The sequence below is a fragment of the Larus michahellis genome, chromosome 29, assembly GCF_964199755.1.
Source record: "Larus michahellis chromosome 29, bLarMic1.1, whole genome shotgun sequence".
Lineage (NCBI taxonomy): Eukaryota > Metazoa > Chordata > Aves > Charadriiformes > Laridae > Larus > Larus michahellis.
The window spans coordinates 714,535-739,458 of NC_133924.1; the positions used below are offsets into that span (position 1 = coordinate 714,535).

The following is a 24,924-nucleotide window of genomic DNA, read 5'->3' on the forward strand; positions in this document are numbered from 1 at the left end:
TGGATGGGTGGAGATGTGGGTGGCTGGATGGGTAGATGAATGGATGTTTGGGTTGATTCAAGGACTCGAGGATGAATGTGGTGCATGAAGAAGTGGATGGATGGATGGAGGGATGGAGGGATGGATGGATGGATGGATGGATGGATGGATTGATGTTCATGCCCTGCATTGTGTCCTCTCTCTGTGTCAGCTGCAGCCGAGCCAGAGGAGGAACCACCATCGCAGCCCATCCTGGGTGAGCTGACGGCCTCCCAGGTGTCCCCCGAGTCGGTGGAGCTGGAGTGGAGCGTCCCCGAGGGCACCTTTGACTCCTTCACGGTGCAGTACAAGGATGGCCAAGGGCAGCCCCAGGTGCTGCCCGTGGAGGGTGGTTCGCGCAGGGTGACCGTGCCTGGGCTGTCACCATCGCGGCGCTACAAGTTCAACCTGTACGGGGTGTGGGGTCGGAAACGTGTGGGCCCCATCTCCACCGACGCCGTCACAGGTGAGGGGGGCTGTGGTCACCGTTGGGAGCATGGGTTCGGGTTGTGGCAGGATCTTGGTCAGGGCCATTTTTGGATGGCTGAATGGAGGGGTGAGAGGATGGATGGGTGCCTGGGTGGATGGAGTAACGTATGGGTATACGATAAATGGATAAATGGCTCCTTGGTTGCTTGTTTGGATGGATGGATGGATGGATGGATGGATGGATGGATGGGTGGATGGGTGGATGGATGGATGGATGGGTGGATGGATGGATGGATGGATGGATGGATGGCGTATAGATGGATGGTGGAGTGTGCATGAGCTTGGATAGGATGATTTTTGGTTGCTTGACCGGATGGATGGATGGTTGGATGGATGAACCTATGTAGCAGTGGATAAATGGCTGGGCAGCTCCTTGGTTTATTGGTTGAATGGATGGAGATGTGGATGGATGGAGACAGCGTTGGGTGGGTGGGAGGATGGATGGATGGATGGGTGGGAGGATGGATGGAGACAGACGTGGGTGGGAGGATGGATGGATGGATGGATGGATGGAGACAGACGTGGGTGGGTGGAGAGATGGATGCATGGATGGATGGAGACAGACGTGGGTGGGTGGAGAGATGGATGCATGGATGGATGGAGACAGACGTGGGTGGGTGGAGAGATGGATGGATGATTGGATTTTTGGCCAGATGTCGAGGAAACTTATGGGAAGGTGAATGGATGGAGAGAGGGTCACATGGCAGGGTGGAGGGATTGGTGGAGGGATGAATGGATGGATAAGAAGGCGAGGGATAAGTGGAGAGAGTGGTGGGGTAAGAACGGGCACAGTTAATGGTCACTGGCTGAGTTCCCGTCCTGACGGGTGGAAGGATGTCCATGAAAATGGGTGATAGGAGGGATGGAGGCCTATGAGTGTGCATGGAGAAAGATCCAGAAAGATGGTTGTGTGTTGGGATGGTTGGTTGTACTGGTTGCTGAGTAGATGATCAGATGGAGGGAGGGAGGGAGGGATGGATGGATGAATGGTTCATGCCCTCAATTGTGCCGACTCTGCGTCAGCTGCAGCTGAGCCAGAGGAGGAACCACCATCGCAGCCGATCCTGGGCGAGCTGACGGCCTCCCAGGTGACCCCCGAGTCCGTGGAGCTGGAGTGGAGCGTCCCCGAGGGCACCTTTGACTCCTTCACGGTGCAGTACAAGGATGGCCAAGGGCAGCCCCAGGTGCTGCCCGTGGAGGGTGGTTCGCGCAGGGTGACCGTGCCTGGGCTGTCACCGTCCCGGCGCTACAAGTTCAACCTGTACGGGGTGTGGGGTCGGAAACGTGTGGGCCCCATCTCCACCGATGCCGTCACAGGTGAGGGGGGCTGTGGACCATTGCTGTGTCCCCTTCGGAACTGGGTTTGATGTGGGGCGGGAGATGGGACAGGATCTGCCCTGGGTGTGTTTCGCCTTTTTGGCAGTAGGAACATCTCTTGGGTGCTCACTGGGTCGGGGGGATGGGGGCATGGAAGGGTGGAGGGATGGAGGGAGGGATTGGATGGCTTCATGGATGCCCGGATTCACAGTTGGATATGGGACTGCGTGAAAGAAGGACGGAGAATCGGAGGGAGGAGTACTTTTTGACGGATGGCGGGATATTTACCTCCTGCATCTCTCTCCGTTGCAGCCCCGGTGCCACCGGAAGAGAAGCCACCAACCCAGCCCCGCCTGGGCAACCTCACAGCCTCCCACATCACCTCTGATTCCATCCAGCTGGAGTGGAGCGTCCCCGAGGGCACCTTTGACTCCTTCTCGGTGCAGTACAGGGATGCCCAAGGGCAGCCCGAGTCGCTGCTCGTGGATGGAGAGTCCCACACGGTGACCGTGCCTGGGCTGTCACCGTCCCACCGCTACAATTTCTACCTGTACGGGGTGTTGGGGCAGAAACGGCTGGGTCCCATCTTGCTTGACACCATTACAGGTGAGGACGTGTGCTGGGTTGGTCCATGTCCCCTTTGGGCACTGCGTTTGGAGTGTGGCAGGAGCTGGGACCAGGCCCGGCCCGGTCCCTTGGGCCTGGTGGAAAATGGGAACATCTCTGGGGCGCTGACTGGGGGTTGGATGGAGCGGGCAAAGTTGGAGGGATGGAGGGAGAGGTTGAAGGTTGAAGAGGGATGGAAGAGGGTTTGATGGATGGATGGATGGATGGATGAAAGGGTGGATGGATGGATGGATGGACAGGTGGATGGATAGAAAGAAGGTTGGATGGGCGGATGGAAGGTTGGATGGGCAGATGGACAGATGGAAGGTCGGGTGGATGGAAGGATTAATCAGCAGAAGGTCGGGTGGATGGAGGGGTGGATGGGAGCATGGAAGTTTGAAGGGATTGGGGGATATTGATGGATGGCTAGTTTATTGGTTGGTTGAATGGACACATGGATGGATGGATGGATGGAGAGAGACACAATTGGAAAGAGGGATGGAGGAGGGAGGGATGGTGACACGGATTGACGGATGGGTGGTTAGAGGAATGGTTGGTTGGTTGTTGAGCGAATGAGTGGGTTGATGTTGATGCTCTGCATTGTGTCCTCTCTGTTGCAGCCCCAGCTCCACAAAAGGAGAAGCCGCTGTCCCAGCCCCGCCTGGGCGAGCTGACGGCCCCTCATGTCACCCCCGAGTCGGTGGAGCTGGAGTGGAGCGTCCCCGAGGGCACCTTTGACTCCTTCACGGTGCAGTACAGGGATGCCCAAGGGCAGCCCCAGGTGCTGCCCGTGGAGGGTGGTTCGCGCAGGGTGACCGTGCCTGGGCTGTCACCGTCCCGGCGCTACAAGTTCAACCTGTACGGGGTGTGGGGCCAGAAACGTGTGGGCCCCATCTCCACCGACGCCGTCACAGGTGAGGGGGGCTGTGGACCATTGCTGTGTCCCCTTTGAGTGCTGGTTTTGGGGTGGTGGCAAGAGTTTGGACAAGGCCTGTCCTGGTCCTTTGGGTCTTGTGGGAACTGGGAACATCTCTTGGGTGCGGAGACGAGTGGGGCTGATGGGTTGGGTGCGGCAGGGTTGGGTGGATGGAAGGATGGATGGATGGAAGGATGGATGGATGGAAGGATGGATGGATGGATGGAAGGAAGGATGGATGGAAGGAAGGATGGATGGAAGGAAGGATGGATGGATGGATGGAAGGAAGGAAGGATGGATGGAAGGAAGGATGGATGGAAGGAAGTTGCTTCTTTGATGTTTGGGCTGTTTGCATGACGGGATGACTGTGTGGATCCTCGACTGGATGGATCCATGGAATGGTGGGAAATGGGGACCAAATTCTTGGCACCAAGTGTGCGATCGGGGGAGGGACAGGAGCGTGAAGGTTGGAGGGATGGAGGGACAGACTGATGGGGGGTGGACAACGGATGGATGGATGGGTGGATGGTTAGGAGCTGGTTGAACGGGTGGATGGACAGACGGATGGGCGATGGAGGGTGGGTGGGTGGATGGATGGATGGATGGATGGATGGAAGACTGATGGAGTCATGGGCAGAGAATGTGTGGGCAGATGGAAGGACACATGGCTGGGTGCGCAATGTCTGGAGGAGCTGCAGCGTGGGCGATGGGTGGGGGGGAATGGACATACGGTAACTGGGGGGATGGATGGGTGGATGGATGGGTGGATGGATGGGGGGTTGGATGGATGGATGGATGGATGGGGGGTTGGATGGATTGATCGATGGAAGGGTGGGTGGTTGGATGGGTGGTTGGATGCGCGAATGGATGGATGGGTGAATGGATGGGGGAATGGATGGATGGATGGATCGATTGATGGATGGATGGGTGGTTGGATGGATGGGTGGTTGGATGGATGGGTGGGTGGATGGATGGGTGGGTGGATGGATGGGTGGGTGGATGGGTGGGTGGGTGGATGAGTGGGTGGATGGAGGGATGGATGGAGGGATGGATGAATGAAAGGCTGGCTGGACAGATGGTTGGAAAGCTGGGTAGGGGGTTTTATGGATGAAGGGGATGATTGGCTAATGGGACGGTTGGGTGGTTGGACGTACAGTTGGATAGATGGGTGGATGGATGGTTGGGTGGTTGATGCTGGACAGTTGGTTGGAGAGTTGGATGGTTGGATGGTTCATGGCTGGATGGTTGGATGGTTCATGGCTGGATGGTTGGATGGTTGGACAGGTGGATGGTGGATGGTTGGAAGGTTGGACAGGTGGATGGTGGATGGTTGGTGGATGGTTGACGCCTGGATGGTTGGACGGGTGGATGGTTGATGGTTGAAAGGTTGGACGGGTGGATGGTTGACGGTTGGACGGGTGGATGGTTGATGGTTGATGGTTGGCGGCTTGGTTGGAGCGAGGGGGCCTTGGGGTCCTGGGTGGGGTGTCCAACTGTCCAACCCCTCCCTGGTGGGGAGTGTCCCTGGGGGCTGTGGGTGAAGGACCCTGGGGTGCTACAGGGGGTCTGGCCATGGCGGGGGGGGGGCCATGGCGTTTTCTGTGGGGCTGTGGGGGGATTCTGGTGCTCAGATGGGGGGGTCTGTGACTGGCGGAGCGAGGGAGTGGGTGGGTCCTTGGGGGCTGGAGGCGGGGGGGTTGGGGGTGTCAGCGGCCGTGTCCCCCTCCCCTGCGCAGGAGCCCCGGGGACCCTCTGGGTGGGGACCGTGTGGCCCCGCAGCGCCCGGCTGCACTGGGCACCCCCCCGCGCCCCCCCTGACGGCTACGACCTCGTCTACGGCCCCCCCGGAGGACCCCGGCAGGTAACGACCCCTCCCCAAAGCACCCCGAAACCCCAGAACCCCTCTGGGTACCCCGATAACCCCCCCCGGGACCCCAATAACCCCCCCCCAGAGCACCCAACACCCCCCCTCCCCCCCCCCAGGGACCCCGATATTCCTCGTCGGACCCCAATAACACCTTGGGGACCCCAGTATCCCTCGTGGGACCCCAGGACTCCCCCTGGGACCCCAGTAACCACCTTGGGGACCCCAATAACACCCGGGGAGACCCCAATAATCACTTGGGGGACCCCAATAACCTCCCGGGGACCCCAATAACCCCCCCCCAGAGCACCCAACACACACCCCCCCCCCCCCCGCAGGGACCCCAATATTCCTTGTCGGACCCCAATAACCCCTCGGAGACCCCCGTATCCCTCGTGGGACCCCTAATTACCCCCTCGGGGCACCCCAGTACCCCCCTGGGACCCCAATACCCCCTGGAGCGACCCCGTAACACCCCTGGGGGACCCCAATAACACCTGGGGGACCCCAATATCCCCCCGTGTGCCCCAGTATCCCTCGTGGGACCCCTCATTACCCCCTCGGGGCACCCCAGGACTCCCCCCCCCGGGACCCCAATAACCACCTCGGGGGCCCCAGTAACACCCGGGGAGACCCCAATAATCACTTGGGGGACCCCAGTAATCCCGGGGGGGACCCCGATATCCCTTATGGGACCCCACTAACCCCCCCCCGCCCTGTCCCTCCCTCCAGACAGTGCGGCTGCCCCCCGAGGCCACGTCCCATCAGCTGTGGGGCCTGGAGCCATCGGGGCGCTACGGGGTGCAGCTGTGGGGCCGGGGGGGGGATACCCCCCCCACCCCCCTGGAGGCCACCATTGACACCCGTGAGCCGGACCCCTGGGTCCCTGGGTGGGGGGGTGGGTGCTGGGTCCTTGGGTGGGGGGCACCCGGACCCCTGGGTCCCTGGGTGACGGGGGGGGGGGTGCGCTGGGCCCTTGGCGGGGCGGGGGGGGCACCCGGACCCCTGGGTGATGGGGGGGGCGCTGGGTCTTTGGGGGGGGGCACTCGGACCCCTGGGTGATGGGGGGGTGCTGGGTCCTTGGGTGGGGGGCACCCGGACCCCTGGGTGATGGGGGGGGCGCTGGGTCTTTGGGGGGGGGCACCCGGACCCCTGGGTCCCTGGGTGGGGGGGTGGGTGCTGGGTCCTTGGGTGGGGGGCACCCGGACCCCTGGGTGATGGGGGGGGCGCTGGGTCTTTGGGGGGGGGCACTCGGACCCCTGGGTGATGGGGGGGTGCTGGGTCCTTGGGTGGGGGGCACCCGGACCCCTGGGTGATGGGGGGGGTGTGCTGGGTCTTTGGGGGGGGGCACTCGGACCCCTGGGTGATGGGGGGGGCGCTGGGTCTTTGGGGGGGGGCACTCGGACCCCTGGGTGATGGGGGGGGTGCTGGGTCCTTGGGTGGAGGGGCACCCGGGTCCCCACATGCCCTATGCCCCCCCCCCCGCAGCCCCCCTCCCCCACCCCCACCCCCGGGACTGCGCCGAGGAGCAGCTGAACGGGCCGGGGCCTTCGCGGGAGACCGTCGTCTTCCTCGGGGGGGACCCCGGGAGACCCCTGAGCGTCTTCTGCGACATGGAGACCGACGGCGGGGGCTGGCTGGTACCGACTGGGGGGGCGGGGGGGGGCTGGGGGCCTTCTATGGGGGCTTATGGGGGCGGGGGGGGGGGGAAATGGGGGCTTTGGGGGGGGGTCTTGAGGGCAACAGGGGGACTGAGGGGCACCGGGGAAGGCTGGGGGGCTTCTATGGGGGTGGGGGGGGAGGAATGGGGGACATGGGGGGGTCACTAAGGGCACTGGGGGTCTCTCTGGTTGGAAATGGGGGGTCTGGGATGTTCTCGGGGCGGGGGGGGGGGCGCCGGGGAGGTCTGGGGGCTTATTGTGGGGGGGGTGGGGGGCATTGGGGGGGGTCTTGAGGGCAACAGGGGGACTGAGGGGCACTGGGGAAGGCTGGGGGGGCTTCTATGGGGGGGGCGGTTATGGAGGGTAATGGGGGGGGTCACTAGGGGCACTGGGGGTCTCTCTGGTTGGAAATGGGGGGTCTGGGATGTTCTCGGGGGGGGGGGCACCGGGGAGGTCTGGGGGCTTCTATAGGGGCTTATGGGGGGGTTTTATGGGGTGAAACAGAGCACTTGGGGGGGGCGTTTTGGGTGTCTTGAGGGCACCGGGGGGACTGGGGGACACTGGGAAAGGCTGGGGGGCTTCTGGGGGGGGGAACTGGGGATCTTGGGGGGCAATGGGGGTTCTGGAAGTCTCTACGATTGGAAATGGGGGGGCAACGGAGGGGTCTGGGGTGTTCGGGGGGGGGGGGGGGGGCGGGCACTGGGGAGGTCCATGGGGGAAATTGGGGGTCGGGGGGGGCACAGGGGAACTTGGGGGGGGGGCTGTCTGTGGGGGGCAGTGGGGGTGTTGGGGGGCGCTGGGGGGGGTTCTACTGGGGGGCAAAGGGGGAATCAGTGTCTGATGTTGGGGGACACTGGGGGGGGGGGTCTCTATGGGGGGCAATGGGGGGGGTCACGGATGTTGCATCGGGGGGGGTCTGAGGGAGGAATGGGGTCAGTTGGGGGGGGTCTGGGAGGGCACTGGGTGGATCTTTGGGGGGAAATGGGGGTCAGTGGGGGGGTGGGTGGTCAGTGGGGTGTTGGGTCTCCCCCCCCCCCAGGTGTTCCAGCGCCGGCAGGACGGGGGCACCGATTTCTGGCGGGGGTGGGGGGAGTACGCCCGCGGCTTCGGCAACGTCACCGGGGAGTTCTGGCTGGGTGAGCACCCCGGTGGCTGGGGGGGGGACACCTGGGTGACAGGGGGGGGGACCCACGCATGCAGGGGGGGACACAGGTGTCCGGGTGGGTCTTTGGAGGAGACCGAAGTGTCCAGGTGGCCTTGGGTGGCATCGGGGGGTGGGGGGGGGACCCAGGTGTCCAAGTGGGTCTTTGGAGGGGACCCAAGGATCTGGGTGGGCTTGGGTGGGTGACCAGGGGGGTACCAGGTGTCCAGGGAGGGGACCCAGGTGTTTGGGTGGGTCTTTGGAGGGGACCAGGGCATCTGGGTGGACTTCGGTGGTGACCAGGGGGGGACCCAGGTGTCCGGGGGGGGACACCCAGGTGTCCAAGTGGATCTTTGGAGGGGACCCAGGTGTCCAGGTGGGCTTGGGTGGGTGACCAGGGGGGTACCCAGGTGTCCAGGGAGGGGACCCAGGTGTTGGGGTGGGTCTTTGGAGGGGACCCAAGGATCTGGGTGGGCTTGGGTGGGTGACCGGGGGGGGACCCAGGTGTCCAGGGAGGGGACCCAGGTGTTGGGGTGGGTCTTTGGAGGGGACCCAAGGATCTGGGTGGGCTTGGGTGGGTGACCGGGGGGTACCCAGGTGTCCAGGGAGGGAACCCAGGTGTTGGGGTGGGTCTTTGGAGGGGACCCAAGGAGCCGGGTGGGCTTGGGTGGGTGACCAGGGAGGGACCCAGGTGCCCGGTGGGTGGCGGTGGCCGGACGCAGGCTTTGGTGGCCGGGGGGGGGCTCACAGGGAACGAGGCGCTGCACACCCTGACGGCCGGGACCCCCACGGAGCTGCGGGTGGATCTCCGCACCCCCTGGGACGCCGCCTTCGCCCGCTACCGCGACTTCGCCGTCGCCGGCCCCGAGGACCACTACCGCCTCCACCTCGGCACCTACAGCGGCACCGCCGGTACGGGGGCAGCCGGGGGGGGGTCTTGGGGGGAGTCCTGGAGGGGTCTTGGGGGTCTCCTGGCCCATGAGGAGGACCCTGGGAGGGACCTTGGGGGTCCTGGAGGGGTCTTGGGGGGGTCCTGAGTGGCCTCGGGGGGGTTCCTGGAAGGGTCTTGGGGGTCTCCTGGCCCATGAGGAGGACCCTGGGAGGGACCTTGGGGGTCCTGGAGGGGTCTTGGGGGGGTCCTGAGTGGCCTCGGGGGGCTCCTGGAAGGGTCTTGGGGGTCTCCTGGCCCATGAGGAGGATCCTGGGAGGGATCTTGGGGTCCTGGAGGGTCCTGAGTGGCCTCGGGGGGCTCCTGGAGGGGTCTTGGGGGGGTCTCCTGGCCCATGAGGAGGACCCTGGGAGGGACCTTGGGGGTCCTGGAGGGGTCTTGGGGGGGTCCTGAGTGGCCTCGGGGGGGCTCCTGGAAGGGTCTTGGGGGTCTCCTGGCCCATGAGGAGGACCCTGGGAGGGACCTTGGGGGTCCTGGAGGGGTCTTGGGGGGGTCCTGAGTGGCCTCGGGGGGCTCCTGGAAGGGTCTTGGGGGTCTCCTGGCCCATGAGGAGGACCCTGGGAGGGACCTTGGGGGTCCTGGAGGGGTCTTGGGGGGGTCCTGAGTGGCCTCGGGGGGCTCCTGGAAGGGTCTTGGGGGTCTCCTGGCCCATGAGGAGGACCCTGGGAGGGACCTTGGGGTCCTGGAGGGGTCTTGGGGGGGTCCTGAGTGGCCTCGGGGGGGTTCCTGGAAGGGTCTTGGGGGTCTCCTGGCCCATGGGGAGGGTCCTGGAGGGGTCTTGGGGGGTCTCTAGAAGGGTCTGGGGGGGTCTTGGGGGGTCTCTTGGCCCATGGGGAGGAACCTGGGGGGAATCTTGGGGGTCCTGGGGGTCTCCTGGCCCATGACGGGTGTCCCTGAAGGGTCCTGGGGGCCTCTAGAAGGGTCTTGGGGGTCCTCAGCAGTCTTGGGGGGGGAGGGTCTTGGGGGGGTCTCTTGGCACTGGGGGGTCTTGGGGGGGGGGATCTGGGGGTCTCTGGACCATTGAACAGTGTCCCTGGGTGGGGGATGTCCCTGGGGGGGGTCTTGGGGGGGTCTCTTGGCACTGGGATGCCCTGGGGGGGGTGGCCTGGTGGTCCCGAGGGGTCCTGGGGGCCACTCGGGGGGTCCCTGGGGGGGGGTCCCTGTGGGTCCTGGAGGGGGTGTCCTGGGGGTCACTGGGGGGGTCCCTGTGGGGGAGGGTGGTGGGTGTCCTGGGGGTCACTGGGGGATTCCCTGGGGGTGGTGGGGGGGGTGTCCCTGTGGGTCCCGGGGGGGGTGTGGGTGTCCTGGGGGTCCCTGGGGGGGTCCCTGGGGAGGGGGAGGGTCCCTGAAGGGGTCCCGGGGGGGTCCTGGGGGTCTGATGGCGGGGTGGGGGGGTCCCTGGGGGGGTCCCTGGGGGTCCCGGGAGGAGGGGGTGGGTGTCCTGGGGGTCCCTGGGGGGGTCCCTGGGGAGGGGGAGGGTCCCTGAAGGGGTCCCGGGGGGGTCCTGGGGGCCTGACAGTGGGGGGGGGCGGGTCCTGTGTGTCCCGGGGGGGGGGGGGGGGGGTGTCCCGGGGGGGGGGGGGGGGGGTGTCCTGGGGGTCCCTGGGGGGGGGTCCCTATGGGGGTCCCTGTGGGGGTCCCTGTGGGGGGGTCCCCGTGGCTCTGACGCGGGGGGGGGTCCGGCAGGGGACGCGCTCTCCTACCACGCCGGCAGCCCCTTCTCCACGCGGGACCGCGACCCCCGCGGCCGCCCCCGACCCTGCGCCGTGGCCTACGCCGGGGCCTGGTGGTACCACAACTGCCACTACGCCAACCTCAACGGGCGCTACGGCACCCCCCGCCACCACCAGGCACGGGGGGCACGGGGGGGCTGGGGGGGGACGGGGACCCAGAGCGGGGGGGGCTGGGGGGTATATAATGGGGGCTAGAGGGGCCACAGGGCGGCTATAGGGGGGCTATGGGGGCCGGGGACCCATAGTGGGGGTGCTGGGGGGGGGCTGGAGTGGGATATAATGGGGTCTAGAGGGGCCACGGGGGGGTATAGGGGGGCTATAGGGGCTGGGGACCCATAGCGGGGGGGCTGGGGGGGGTTGGAGGGGGAGAGAATGGGGTCTAGAGGGGCCACAGGGGGGCTATAGGGGGGATATAGGGGCTGGGGACCCATAGCGGGGGGGCTGAGGGGGTTGGAGGGTGGTTGATGGGGGGCAGAGTGGGGTCTATAGGGGCTATAGGGGGGCTATAGGGACTGGGGACCCATAGCGGGGGGGCTGAGGGGGTTGGAGGGTGGTTGATGGGGGGCAGAGTGGGGTCTATAGGGGCTATAGGGGGGCTATAGGGGCTGGGGACCCATAGCGGGGGGGCTGAGGGGGTTGGAGGGTGGTTGATGGGGGGCAGAGTGGGGTCTATAGGCGCCGGGGACCCGCTGGGGGGGGGCTGGAGGGGGAGATAATGGGGGCTACAGGGGCCACAGGGGGGCTATAGGGGACGGGGACCCATAGCAGGGGGGGCTGGGGGGGCTGGAGGGGGAGAGAATGGGGGCTACAGGGGCCACAGGGGGGCTATAGGGGGGCTATAGGGGCTGGGGACCCATAGCAAGGGGGCTGAGGGGGCTGGAGGGTGGTTGATGGGGGGCAGAGTGGGGTCTATAGGGGCTATAGGGGGGCTATAGGCGCCGGGGACCCATAGCGGGGGGGGCTGGGGGGGCTGGTGGGGGAGATAATGGGGGCTAGAGGGGCCACAGGGGGGCTATAGGGGACGGGGACCCATAGCGGGGGGGCTGGGGGGGCTGGAGGGGGAGATAATGGGGGCTACAGGGGCCACAGGGGGGCTATAGGGGATGGGGACCCATAGCGGGGGGGGCTGGGGGGTATATAATGGGGGCTAGAGGGGCCAAAGGGGGGGTATAGGGGGTCTATAGGCACCGGGGACCCATAGCGGGAGGGCTGGAGGGGGAGGTAATGGGGGCTACAGGGGCCACAGGGGGGCTATAGGGGTTGGGGACCCATAGCGGGGGGGCTGAGGGGGTTGGAGTGGGATATAATGGGGTCTAGAGGGGCCACAGGGGGGCTATAGGGGGGCTATAGGGGCTGGGGACCCATAGCAAGGGGGCTGAGGGGGTTGGAGGGTGGTTGATGGGGGGCAGAGTGGGGTCTATAGGGGCTACAGGGGGTCTATAGGCACCAGGGACCCATAGCGGGGCGGCTGGGGGGGGCTGGAGGGAGAGATAATGGGGGCTAGAGGGGCCACAGGGGGGCTATAGGGGCCAGGGACCTATAGTGGGGGGGGCTGGAGGGGGAGATAATGGGGTCTATAGGGGCCACAGGGGGGCTATAGGGGCCAAGGACCCATAGCGAGGGGGCGACTAGATGGGACTGTGGGGTTCTATAGGGGCTCTATAGGGGCCTTGTAGGGGTCTGTGGGGTTCTGTAGTGGTTCTATAGGGGTCTTACAGGGGTCGCTGGAGTTCTATAGGGCTCTATAGAGGTCTTATAAGGGTGTGTGGGGTTCTGTAGGGGCTCTATAGGGGTCGGTGGGGCTCTATAGGGGTTCTATAGGTGTCTGTGGGATTCTATAGGGGTTCTATAGGGGTCTGTGTGGTTCTTTAGGGGCTCTATAGGGGTCTTATAGGGGTCTGTGGGGCTCTATAGGGGTTCTATAGGGGTCTTATGGGGTCTGTGGGGTTCTATAGGGGTCTCTGGGGCTCTAGAGTGGCTCTATAGGGGATCTATAAGGGTCTGTGGGGCTCTATAGGGGTCCGTGGAGTTCTATAGGGCTCTATAGGGGTCTTATAGGGGTCTGGGGGGCTCTGCAGGGGTTCTATAGGGGTCTGTGGGGTTCTATAGGGGTCTTATAGGGGTCTGTGGGGCTCTGTAGGGGTTCTATAGGGGTCTGTGGGGTTCTCTAGGGCTCTATATGGGTCTTACCGGGGTCTGTGGGGTTCTGTAGGGGCTCTCTAGGGGTCTGTGGGGTTCTGTAAGGTTCTACAGGGCTCTATAGGGGTTCTATAGGGGCCTGTAGGGTCCTGCAGGGCTCTGTGGGGCTGGATAGGGGTCTGCAGGGCACCTATAAGCTCTCCATAGGGCCTGAGGGACCCCCCCCCTCCCCCCCCAGGGCATCAACTGGTTTCCCTGGAAAGGCTTCGAGTTCTCCATCCCCTTCACCGAGATGAAGCTGCGGCCGCAGCGCGACTGAGGGGGTCCCCGGGGGGGGGTGGGGGGGTGGGGGGGGGCACCCAGGGGTCCGGGGGGGCCGGGCCCCCCCCCCCCCCGGTGTCCAGGCAGCACCCAGGAAGGAGACGGGGGGGGTGGGGGGGGGGCAAAGCTTTTATTTTGGGGGGTGGGGGGGGCAATAAAAGCTGCCTGGAAGCCCCTCGGCCCCCGTGAGCCCAGGTGTCCGGTGCGGGGAGGGGGGCACCCGGCTCTACTGGGACCTACTGGGATCTACTGGGACCTGCCGGGGCTCTGCTGAGGGCTGCTGGGCTCTACTGGGGGGCTACTGGGGGCACGCTGGGCTCCGCTGGGGCTTACTGGGAGCTACTGGGGGGCTACTGGGGCCACACCGGGCTCCGCTGGGGCTTACTGGGCTCTGCTGAGGTCTACTGGGATCTACTGGGGGGCTACTGGGGGGCTACTGGGCCCACACTGGGCTCTGCTGGGGCTTACTGGGCTCTGCTGAGGTGTACTGGGATCTACTGGGGGGGCTACTGGGGGGCTACTGGGGGCACGCTGGGCTCTGCTGAGATCTACTGGGGGCTACTGGGCCCACACTGGGCTCCGCTGGGGCTTACTGGGCTCTGCTGAGGTGTACTGGGATCTACTGGGGGGCTACTGGGGGGCTACTGGGCCCACACTGGGCTCTGCTGGGGCTTACTGGGCTCTGCTGAGGTGTACTGGGATCTACTGGGGGGGCTACTGGGGGGCTACTGGGGGCACGCTGGGCTCTGCTGAGGTCTACTGGGGGCTACTGGGGGACTACTGGGGGGCTACTGGGCCCACACTGGGCTCCGCTGGGGCTTACTGGGCTCTGCTGAGGTGTACTGGGATCTACTGGGGGGCTACTGGGGGCACGCTGGGCCCACACTGGGCTCCGCTGGGGCTTACTGGGCTCTGCTGAGGTGTACTGGGGGCTACTGGGGGGCTACTGGGGGCACGCTGGGCTCTGCTGAGGTCTACTGGGGGCTACTGGGGGGCTACTGGGGGCACGCTGGGCTCTGCTGAGGTCTACTGGGGGCTACTGGGGGGCTACTGGGGGCATGCTGGGCTCTGCTGAGGTCTACTGGGGGCTACTGGGGGGCTACTGGGGGCACGCTGGGCTCTGCTGAGGTCTACTGGGGGCTACTGGGGGGCTACTGGGGCCACACTGGGCTCCGCTGGGGCTTACTGGTCCGGGGGGACCCAGGTGGCTGGAGGCGCAGGCAGCGGGAGGACCCGGCCACCCAAGGGTGCCCCCCCCCAGACACCCAGGGGTGCCCCCCCCCGCCCCCCCCCAGAAGTCCAGGGGTGCCCCCCCCGCCACCCAAGGGTGCCCCCCCCGGGGGCGCGCTAGGCGGGGGGCAGGCAGGGCAGCAGGCGGAGGCGGAAGGGGGGGGGCCGCAGGACGGTGCCCCCCGTCCCCCCCAGCTCGGGCACCCCCTGCCCCCCCGCGGGGGGCTCCAGCCGGAATTCCCGCAGGATCAGGCCCAGGAAAACCAGGAGCTCGGCCCGCGCCAGCCCCTCCCCCGGGCAGGATCGGGCCCCGCAGCCGAAGGGCAGGAGGGCGCGGGAGGGGGCGCCGGGGACCAGGAACCGCTCTGGGGGGCGGGGGGGGGGGGGAGGGGGGGGTCAGGGGACCCGGGTGAGGGCACCCCCCCCCGAGGGGTCCGGGGGGGACCCAGGAGTCGGGGGGGGGGGGGGGCACCCCCCCCCAGGAGTCTGGGGGGGACCCAGGAGTCGGGGGGGGGCACCCACCCCGAGGGGTCCGGGGGGGCCCCCCACCCCGAGGGGTCCGGGGGGGGCCCAGGTGTCCGGGGGGGGGGCACCCACCCTGAGGGGGGTCTGGGGGCCCCAGGAGTCTGGGGGGGACCCAGGAGTCGGGGGGGGGCACCCACCCCGAGGGGGGTCTGGGGGGACCCAGGTGTCCGGGGGGGGCACCCACCCCGAGGGGGGTCCGGGGGGGACCCAGGAGTCGGGGGGGGGCCCAAGTATTCGGGACGGGACCCACCCCAAGGCGTCCGGGGGGGGCACCCACCCCGAGGAGGGTCCGGGGGGACCCAGGTGCCCGGGGGGGGGCACCCACCCCGAGGGGTCCGGGGGGGCTCAGGTGTCTGGGGGGCCCAGGTGGCCGGGGGGGGGGGCACCCACCCTGAGGGGGGTCTGGGGGGACCCAGGTGTCCAGGGGGGACCCAGGTATTCAGGAGGGGACCCACCCCAAGGGGTCCGGGGGGGGCCCAAGGTGTCCGGGGGGGGGCACCCACCCCGAGGAGGGTCCGGGGGGACCCAGGTGTCCGGGGGGGGGGCACCCACCCCGAGGGGTCTGGGGGGAGCCGGGTGTCCAGGGGTCCCACCCCAAGGTCTCCGGGGGGACCCGGGCGACTGGGGGGGGGCCCACCCGGCCCACCCACCCCCAGGGCTTCAGGGCACCCAGGTGTCCGGGGGGGGGACCCCACCCCAAGGTGTCCAGGGGGGGACCCGGGTGTCCCGGAGCACCCACCCCGGGACGGGGGTCAGGGAGGGGACCCAGGAGTCTGGGGGGGGGCACCTGGGTGTCCGGGAGGGACCCAGGTGTCCGGGGGGGGGCGCACCCACCCTGAGGGGGGCCAGGGGACACCCCCCCCCCCCCGGGGACGTACCGGGCAGGAATTCCTCGGGGCGCTCCCAGATGTCGGGGTCCCTGTGGGCCGCCAGCAGGTTGGGCACCAGGATGGAGCCGGCCGGCACCGGGATCCCTCCGATACTGGGCGGGGGGGAGGGGGGGGGAAACGGGTACTGGGGTTACTGGGACCTGCTGGGACCTGCTGGGATCTACTGGGACCTGCTGGGACCTGCTGGGCTCTCCGAAGGGAGCTTACTGGGATCTACTGGAGGGTCTTCTGAGGCCATGCTGGGCTCTGTCGAGGTCTACTGGGGCTTACTGGGATCTACTGGGACCTTCTGGGGTCCACTGGGATGTACCAGGACCTCCCTGGGTCTACTGGGGTTTAGAGCTATTCTACTGGGGTCAACTGGGACATACTGGGGCCTACCGAGACCTCCTGGGCTCTGCTGGGGTCTGCTGGGATCTACTGGGTCCCACTGGGGTCTACTGGGGTCAACTGGGATGTACTGGGGCCTACCGAGACCTCCTGGGCTCTGCTGGGGTCTGCTGGGATCTACTGGGTCCCACTGGGGTCTACTGGGGTCAACTGGGATGTACTGGGGCCTGCTGAGACCTCCTGGGCTCTGCTGGGGTCTACTGGGATCTACTGGGTCCTACTGGGGTCTGCTGGGGTTTAGAGCTATTCTACTGGGGTCAACTGGGATGTACTGGGGCCTACTGAGACCTCCTGGGCTCTGCTGGGGTCTACTGGGATCTACTGGGTCCTACTGGGGTCTGCTGGGGTTTAGAGCTATTCTACTGGGGTCAACTGGGATGTACTGGGGCCTACTGAGACCTCCTGGGGTCTGTTGGGGTCTACTGGGGGCCCATTGGGGTCTTCTGGGGCCATACTGGGACCTGCTGGGCTCTGTCGAGGTCTACTGGGGCTTACTGGGATCTACTGGGACCTTCTGGGGTCCACTGGGATGTACCAGGACCTCCCTGGGTCTACTGGGGTTTAGAGCTATTCTACTGGGGTCAACTGGGACGTACTGGGGCCTACCGAGACCTCCTGGGGTCTGCTGGGATCTACTGGTTCCCACTGGGGTCTACTGGGGTCAACTGGGATGTACTGGGGCCTGCTGAGACCTCCTGGGCTCTGTTGGGGTCTACTGGGGTCTACTGGGGGCCCACTGGGGTCTACTGGGGTTTAGAGCTATTCTACTGGGGTCAACTGGGATGTACTGGGGCCTACTGAGACCTCCTGGGCTCTGCTGGGGTCTACTGGGATCTACTGGGTCCTACTGGGGTCTGCTGGGGTTTAGAGCTATTCTACTGGGGTCAACTGGGATGTACTGGGGCCTACTGAGACCTCCTGGGCTCTGCTGGGGTCTACTGGGATCTACTGGGTCCTACTGGGGTCTGCTGGGGTTTAGAGCTATTCTACTGGGGTCAACTGGGATGTACTGGGGCCTACTGAGACCTCCTGGGGTCTGTTGGGGTCTACTGGGGGCCCATTGGGGTCTTCTGGGGCCATACTGGGACCTGCTGGGCTCTGTCGAGGTCTACTGGGGCTTACTGGGATCTACTGGGACCTTCTGGGGTCCACTGGGATGTACCAGGACCTCCCTGGGTCTACTGGGGTTTAGAGCTATTCTACTGGGGTCAACTGGGACATACTGGGGCCTACCGAGACCTCCTGGGCTCTGCTGGGGTCTACTGGGATCTACTGGGTCCTACTGGGGTCTACTGGGGTCAACTGGGATGTACTGGGGCCTACTGAGACCTCCTGGGCTCTGCTGGGGTCTACTGGGATCTACTGGGTCCTACTGGGGTCAACTGGGATGTACTGGGGCCTACTGAGACCTCCTGGGCTCTGTTGGGGTCTACTGGGATCTACTGGGGGCCCACTGGGGTCTACTGGGGTTTAGAGCTATTCTACTGGGGTCAACTGGGATGTACTGGGGCCTACTGAGACCTCCTGGGGTCTGTTGGGGTCTACTGGGGGCCCATTGGGGTCTTCTGGGGCCATACTGGGACCTGCTGGGCTCTGTCGAGGTCTACTGGGGCTTACTGGGATCTACTGGGACCTTCTGGGGTCCACTGGGATGTACCAGGACCTCCCTGGGTCTACTGGGGTTTAGAGCTATTCTACTGGGGTCAACTGGGACGTACTGGGGCCTACCGAGACCTCCTGGGGTCTGCTGGGATCTACTGGTTCCCACTGGGGTCTACTGGGGTCAACTGGGATGTACTGGGGCCTGCTGAGACCTCCTGGGCTCTGTTGGGGTCTACTGGGGTCTACTGGGGGCCCACTGGGGTCTACTGGGGTTTAGAGCTATTCTACTGGGGTCAACTGGGATGTACTGGGGCCTACTGAGACCTCCTGGGCTCTGCTGGGGTCTACTGGGATCTACTGGGTCCTACTGGGGTCTGCTGGGGTTTAGAGCTATTCTACTGGGGTCAACTGGGATGTACTGGGGCCTACTGAGACCTCCTGGGCTCTGCTGGGGTCTACTGGGATCTACTGGGTCCTACTGGGGTCTGCTGGGGTTTAGAGCTATTCTACTGGGGTCAACTGGGATGTACTGGGGCCTACTGAGACCTCCTGGGGTCTGTTGGGGTCTACTGGGGGCCCATTGGGGTCTTCTGGGGCCATACTGGGACCTGCTGGGCTCTGTCGAGGTCTACTGGGGCTTACTGGGATCTACTGGGACCTTCTGGGGTCCACTGGGATGTACCAGGACCTCCCTGGGTCTACTGGGGTTTAGAGCTATTCTACTGGGGTCAACTGGGACGTACTGGGGCCTACCGAGACCTCCTGGGGTCTGCTGGGATCTACTGGTTCCCACTGGGGTCTACTGGGGTCAACTGGGATGTACTGGGGCCTGCTGAGACCTCCTGGGCTCTGTTGGGGTCTACTGGGGTCTACTGGGGGCCCACTGGGGTCTACTGGGGTTTAGAGCTATTCTACTGGGGTCAACTGGGATGTACTGGGGCCTACTGAGACCTCCTGGGCTCTGCTGGGGTCTACTGGGATCTACTGGGTCCTACTGGGGTCTACTGGGGTTTAGAGCTATTCTACTGGGGTCAACTGGGATGTACTGGGGCCTACTGAGACCTCCTGGGGTCTGTTGGGGTCTACTGGGGGCCCATCGGGGTCTTCTGGGGCCATACTGGGACCTGCTGGGCTCTGTCGAGGTCTACTGGGGCTTACTGGGATCTACTGGGACCTTCTGGGGTCCACTGGGATGTACCAGGACCTCCCTGGGTCAACTGGGGTTTAGAGCTATTCTACTGGGGTCAACTGGGACGTACTGGGGCCTACCGAGACCTCCTGGGCTCTGCTGGGGTCTGCTGGGATCTACTGGGTCCCACTGGGGTCTACTGGGGTCAACTGGGATGTACTGGGGCCTACTGAGACCTCCTGGGCTCTGCTGGGGTCTACTGGGATCTACTGGGGTCTACTGGGGTCAACTGGGATGTACTGGGGCCTACTGAGACCTCCTGGGCTCTGTTGGGGTCTACTGGGATCTACTGGGACCGTACTGGGAACTACTGGACTCTACTGGACTCTGCTGGGAGCTACTGGGACCCTACTGGGACTTCCTGGCCTCTCCTGGAATGCCCAGTGGTCCCTACTGGTCTATAGTGGGCCGTGCTGGTTCATACTAGTTATGCGCTCATCTATACTGGGCCATACTGGTCTATACTGGTTCAAACCGGTCCATACTCATCTAAATTGGTCCATACTGGTCTATACTGGTTCGAAACACTGCTACCCATGGGCTGCAACCTGACGCCCAGCGGTGCCTACTGGTCTATAGTGGTCCATGCTGGTTTATACTAGTATGCGCTCCTCTCTACTGGTCCATACTGGTCCATACTGGTCTACACTGGTCCATACTGGTCTACACTGGTCCATACTGGTCTATACTGGTTTACACTGGTTCAAAACACTGCTACACTTCGGTGCGCAGTGCTGCAACCTGGCGCCCAGTGGTCCCTACTGGTCTATAGTGGTTCATACTGGTGCGTACTGGTGCGTACTGGTGCGCGCTGGCCGTACCTGGTGTGGCGGAGGGCGCAGTGGGGCAGGGCCAGGGGGGCGGGGGGCCGCAGGCGCAGGGTCTCGGCGATGGTGGCCTGGAGGAGGGGCAGGCGCGGGGCGTCCCCCGGCTCGGGGACACCGGAGGGACCCAGCACCCGCCACAGCTCCTCCCGCAGCCGGGCCTGCAGCTGGGGACACGCCGCGTCACGCACCGCACGTGGCGGCACGCGGTGGCACGCAGCGGCACACACGGCACACGGTGTCACACGGTGTCACACACGGTGACACACGGTGGCACACAGCGTCACACATGGCACATGGTGGCACACACGGCACACGGCGGCACACGGCGGCACACACAGCACACGGTGGCACACGGTGGCACACGGTGTCACACACGGTGGCACACAGCGTCACACACGGCACACGGCAGCACACGGTGGCACATGGCATTGCACACGGCGGCACACACGGCGGCACACGGTGGCACACAGTGTCACACACGGTGGCACACGGTGTCACACAGTGTCACACATGGCACACGGTGGCACACACGGCACACGGCGTCACACGGTGGCACACGGCAGCACACACGGTGGCACACACAGTGACACACGGTGTCACACACAGTGTCACATGGTGTCACACACAGCGGCACACGGTGTCACACACAGCGGCACACGGTGTCACACACAGCACACGGCGGCACACGGTGTCACACAGTGTCACACATGGCACACGGTGGCACACACGGCACACAGCAGCACACGGCGTCACACGGTGGCACACGGCAGCACACACGGTGGCACACGGCATTGCACATGGCGGCACACACGGTGGCACACGGTGTCACACACGGCACACGGTGGCACACAGTGTCACACACGGTGTCACACGGTGTCACACATGGCACACGGTGGCACACACAGCACACGGCAGCACACGGCATCACACGGTGGCACACGGCAGCACACACGGTGGCACATGGCATCGCACACGGTGGCACACACAGTGGCACACGGTGTCACACACGGTGGCACATGGTGTCACACACGGCGGCACACGGTGTCACACACAGTGTCACACACGGTGGCACACAGCGTCACACACGGCACACGGTGGCACACACGGCACACGGCAGCACACGGCATCACACGGTGGCACACGGCAGCACACACGGTGGCACACGGTGTCACACATGGTGGCACACGGTGTCACACACAGTGGCACACAGTGTCACACGGTGGCACACGGCAGCACACACGGTGGCACATGGCATCGCACACGGCGGCACACACGGTGTCACACACAGTGGCACACACGGCGGCACACAGCGTCACACAGTGTCACACGGTGTCACACATGGTGGCACACACGGCAGCACACGGTGTCACACACGGCACACACTGGCACACGGTGGCACACAGTGTCACACTGTGTCACACACGGCACACAGTGTCACACGGTGTCACACTGTCACACCACATCACACGGTGTCACACTGTGTCACACACAGCACACCGTGTCACACCGTGTCACACTGTCACACACACGTCACACACGTCACACCCTGTCACACCCTGTCACAAGAGCGTCACACACACGTCACACCGCGTCACACCACGTCACGCTGCATCGTACCCTGCCACACGTGTGTCACACCGCGTCACACACACGTCACACCGCGTCACACACACGTCACACCGCGTCACACCGTGGGGCTGTGCGAGGGAATGGTGACAGCCACGGGGAGGGGGGACAATGGGGCCACGTATGACACGGGGGGGGACACGGGACCCGCTGGGGCCACCACTGGGGACCTGGGGCCACGTGTGGGGACCTGGGGCCACCGTTGGGGACAGGGACATGCTGTGACACACGTGTGGCACCTCAGGACGGTGCAGGGGGACGGTGACGGGCACAGGGAGGGGGGACAACAGGGCCACGTAGGACACGGGGGGGGACACGGGACCCCCTGGGGCCACCACTGGGGACCTGGGGCCACGTGTGGGGACTTGGGGACACCGTTGGGGATGGGGACACGCTGTGACACACGTGTGGCACCTCAGGACGGTGACGGCCACGGGGAGGGGGGACAACGGGGCCACATAGGACATGGGGGGGGGACACGGGACCCCCTGGGGCCACCACTGGGGACCTGGGGCCACGTGTGGGGACTTGGGGCCACGTGTGGGGACTTGGGGACACCATTGGGGACAGGGACACGCTGTGACACGCGTGTGGCACCTCGGGGCGGTGTGAGGAACCGGTGACGGCCACGGGGAGGGGGGACAGCGGGGCCACGTAGGACACGGGGGGGGGGACACGGCACCCCCTGGGGCCACGTGTGGGGACTCGGGGCCACCGTTGGGGACAGGGACACGCTGTGACGCGCGGGTGGCACCTGTGGCCGCGGCAGCAGGAAGGCCAGGGCCCAGGCCATGGCGGCCGCCGTGGTCTCGGTGCCGCCGATGAACAGATCCACCAGCGCCATGTGGAGCCGGGGGGCGCTGAGGGCCGCCCCCCCCCGCAGCGCCGCCAGCACCGTGTCCCCCGGGGGGGGGGCGCTCTCCTGCGGGGGGGGGGGGGGGGGGAAATGGCTGGGTGTCCCCCCCCACCCCCCCCAAAACCCCTGGGTGTCCCCCGTCCCCATCCCCCCCCCCCCAAAATCCGGGATCCCCCCCCAAACACCTCGGTGTCCCCCCCCCCCCAAAATTGTGGGGCCCCCCCCGACCCCTGCCCCCCCCCCCCCAACTTCTGGGTGCCCCCAAAATCCTGCGTCCCCCCCCAAATCCGGGGTCCCCCCCCCCAAAACCCCTGGGTGTCCCCCGTCGCCGTCCCCCCCCCCCAAAATCCGGGGTCCCCCCCCCCAAATACCTCAGTCCCCCCCCCCAAACCCCTTGGTTCCCCCCCCAAATCCGGGGTCCCCCCCCCCAAACCCCTGGGTGTCCCCCGTCCCCCCCCCCCAAAATCCGGGGTCCCCCCCCCCAAACCCCTTGGTGTCCCCCCCCCACCCAAAACCCCTGGGTGCCCCCCCCAAAATCCGGGGTGTCCCCCCCCAAAACCCCTGGGTGTCCCCCCTCCCCCCCCCCCCAAAATTGTGGGGCCCCCCCCGACCCCTGGCCCCCCCCCCCAACTTCTGGGTGCCCCCAAAATCCTGCGTCCCCCCCCAAATCCGGGGTCCCCCCCCCCAAAACCCCTGGGTGTCCCCCGTCGCCGTCCCCCCCCCCCAAAATCCGGGGTCCCCCCCCCCAAATACCTCAGTCCCCCCCCCAAACCCCTTGGTGTCCCCCCCCCCGCCCAAAACCCCTAGGTGCCCCCCCCAAAATCCGGGGTGTCCCCCCCCAAAACCCCTGGGTGTCCCCCCTCCCCCCCCCCCCAAAATTGTGGGGCCCCCCCCGACCCCTGGCCCCCCCCCCCAACTTCTGGGTGCCCCCAAAATCCTGCGTCCCCCCCCAAATCCGGGGTCCCCTCCCCCAAAACCCCTGGGTGTCCCCCGTCCCCGTCCCCCCCCCAAAATCCGGGGTCCCCCCCCCCAAATACCTCAGTCCCCCCCCCCAAACCCCTTGGTGTCCCCCCCCCCGCCCAAAACCCCTGGGTGCCCCCCCCAAATCCGGGGTCCCCCCCCCCAAACCCCTGGGTGTCCCCCCTCCCCCCCTCCCAAAATTGTGGGGCCCCCCCGACCCCTGGCCCCCCCCCCAACTTCTGGGTGCCCCCAAAATCCTGCGTCCCCCCCCAAATCCGGGGTCCCCCCCCCCAAAACCCCTGGGTGTCCCCCGTCGCCGTCCCCCCCCCCCAAAATCCGGGGTCCCCCCCCCCAAATACCTCAGTCCCCCCCCCCAAACCCCTTGGTTCCCCCCCCCCACCCAAAACCCCTGGGTGCCCCCCCCCAAATCCGGGGTCCCCCCCCCCAAAACCCCTGGGTGTCCCCCCTCCCCCCCCCCAGAATTGTGGGGCCCCCCCCGACCCCTGGCCCCCCCCCCCAACCTCTGGGTCCCCCCAAAATCCTGCGCCCCCCCCCCCCCATATACCTCGGTGTCCCCCCCCACAAAGTCCTGGGGCCCCCCCAACTTCTGGGTCCCCCCAAAATCCTCGGTCCCCCCCCCCCCCCAAAATTGTGGGCCCCCCCCGAGCCCTGGGCCCCCCCCAGCCCCCTGGGTGCCCCCCCCCAACCTGGTGCCGGCGGATCTGGGCCTCCACGAAGGCGTCGCGGCGCCGGACGAGCCGCAGGAGCTGCCGCAGCCCCGGGTTGGGCAGGAGCTGGGGGGGGGGGGGGAAAAACCCCATAGAGCGCCCCCCCCCGGCCCCACAGACACACCCCCCCCGCCCCATAACTCCCCCCCCGACCCCATATCCCCCCCCAGCCCCATACATCTCCCCCCTGGCCCCATACATCCCCCCCCGGCCCCATATCCCCCCCCAGCCCCATACATCCCCCCCCAGCCCCATATCCCCCCCCCAGCCCCATACATCCCCCCCCATCCCCATATCCTCCCCCAGCCCCATATATCGCCCCAACCCCATATATCCCCCCCCAAGCCCCCCCCCCCAGCCCCATACATCTCCCCCCAGCCCCATACATCCCCCCCCGGCCCCATATACCCCCCAGCCCCATACATCCCCCCCCGGCCCCATATACCCTCGGGCCCCATACATCCCCCCCCAACCCCCCCCCCCCCCATCCCCATATCCCCCCCCAGCCCCATACATCCCCCCCCATCCCCATATCCCCCCCCAGCCCCATATATCGCCCCAACCCCATACATCCCCCCCCAGCCCCATATCCCCCCCCAGCCCCATACATCCCCCCCGGCCCCATATACCCCCCAGCCCCATACATCCCCCCCGGCCTCATATCCCCCCCCAGCCCCATACATCCCCCCCGGCCCCATATACCCCCCAGCCCCATATATCGCCCCAACCCCATACATCCCCCCCCAGCCCCATGTCCCCCCCCAGCCCCATACCTACCCCCCCCGGCCCCCATATACCCCCCGGCCCCATATCCCCCCCCAGCCCCATACATACCCCCCCCAGCCCCATACATCCCCCCCGGCCCCATATCCCCCTCCAGCCCCATACATCCTCTCCCGGCCCCATATACCCCCCAGCCCCATACATCCCCCCCCTGGCCCCATATC

The 24,924-nt window shown here is 66.2% G+C and overlaps 2 protein-coding genes across 2 annotated transcripts in view; one reads left to right on the forward strand and one right to left on the reverse strand.

Annotated features, from left to right (window-relative positions):
- Positions 1–13,187, forward strand: part of LOC141735223 (tenascin-X-like) — a 50,970-nt gene extending 37,783 nt beyond the window's left edge. Inside the window, 11 exon segments of the mRNA XM_074567857.1 lie at positions 191–484; positions 1,531–1,824; positions 2,137–2,430; positions 3,051–3,344; positions 5,083–5,207; positions 5,943–6,075; positions 6,699–6,850; positions 7,911–8,007; positions 8,763–8,924; positions 10,648–10,811; positions 13,072–13,187. Coding sequence (XP_074423958.1) covers positions 191–484; positions 1,531–1,824; positions 2,137–2,430; positions 3,051–3,344; positions 5,083–5,207; positions 5,943–6,075; positions 6,699–6,850; positions 7,911–8,007; positions 8,763–8,924; positions 10,648–10,811; positions 13,072–13,152 — 2,090 coding nt within the window. The 3' untranslated portion in view covers positions 13,153–13,187.
- Positions 13,188–14,382: 1,195 nt separating this feature from the next.
- CYP21A2 (cytochrome P450 family 21 subfamily A member 2) lies at positions 14,383–24,082 on the reverse strand. Its single transcript, XM_074567860.1, has 5 exons — positions 23,957–24,082; positions 22,188–22,355; positions 19,802–19,971; positions 15,788–15,891; positions 14,383–14,749 (listed from the first exon to the last, which is right to left on the reverse strand). Exons 1-5 carry the CDS (start codon positions 24,068–24,070, stop codon positions 14,502–14,504), a joined length of 804 nt encoding a protein of 267 aa, XP_074423961.1. The 5' UTR covers positions 24,071–24,082; the 3' UTR covers positions 14,383–14,501.
- Between the last annotated feature and the right edge of the window lie 842 nt (positions 24,083–24,924).

What these genes read in the sequence shown, in the direction of transcription:
- CYP21A2 (XM_074567860.1), bottom strand. Translation starts at nt 24,070, where the DNA reads ATGGGGTTTTTCCCCCCCCCCCCCCAGCTCCTGCCCAACCCGGGGCTG. An exon ending in TCCTGCTGCCGCGGCCACAG is followed by an intron (nt 19,972 to 22,187) that starts GTGCCACCCGCG and finishes GCGTGTCCCCAG; the next exon opens with CTGCAGGCCCGGCTGCGGGA. An exon ending in TGCGCCCTCCGCCACACCAG is followed by an intron (nt 15,892 to 19,801) that starts GTACGGCCAGCG and finishes CCCCCCGCCCAG; the next exon opens with TATCGGAGGGATCCCGGTGC.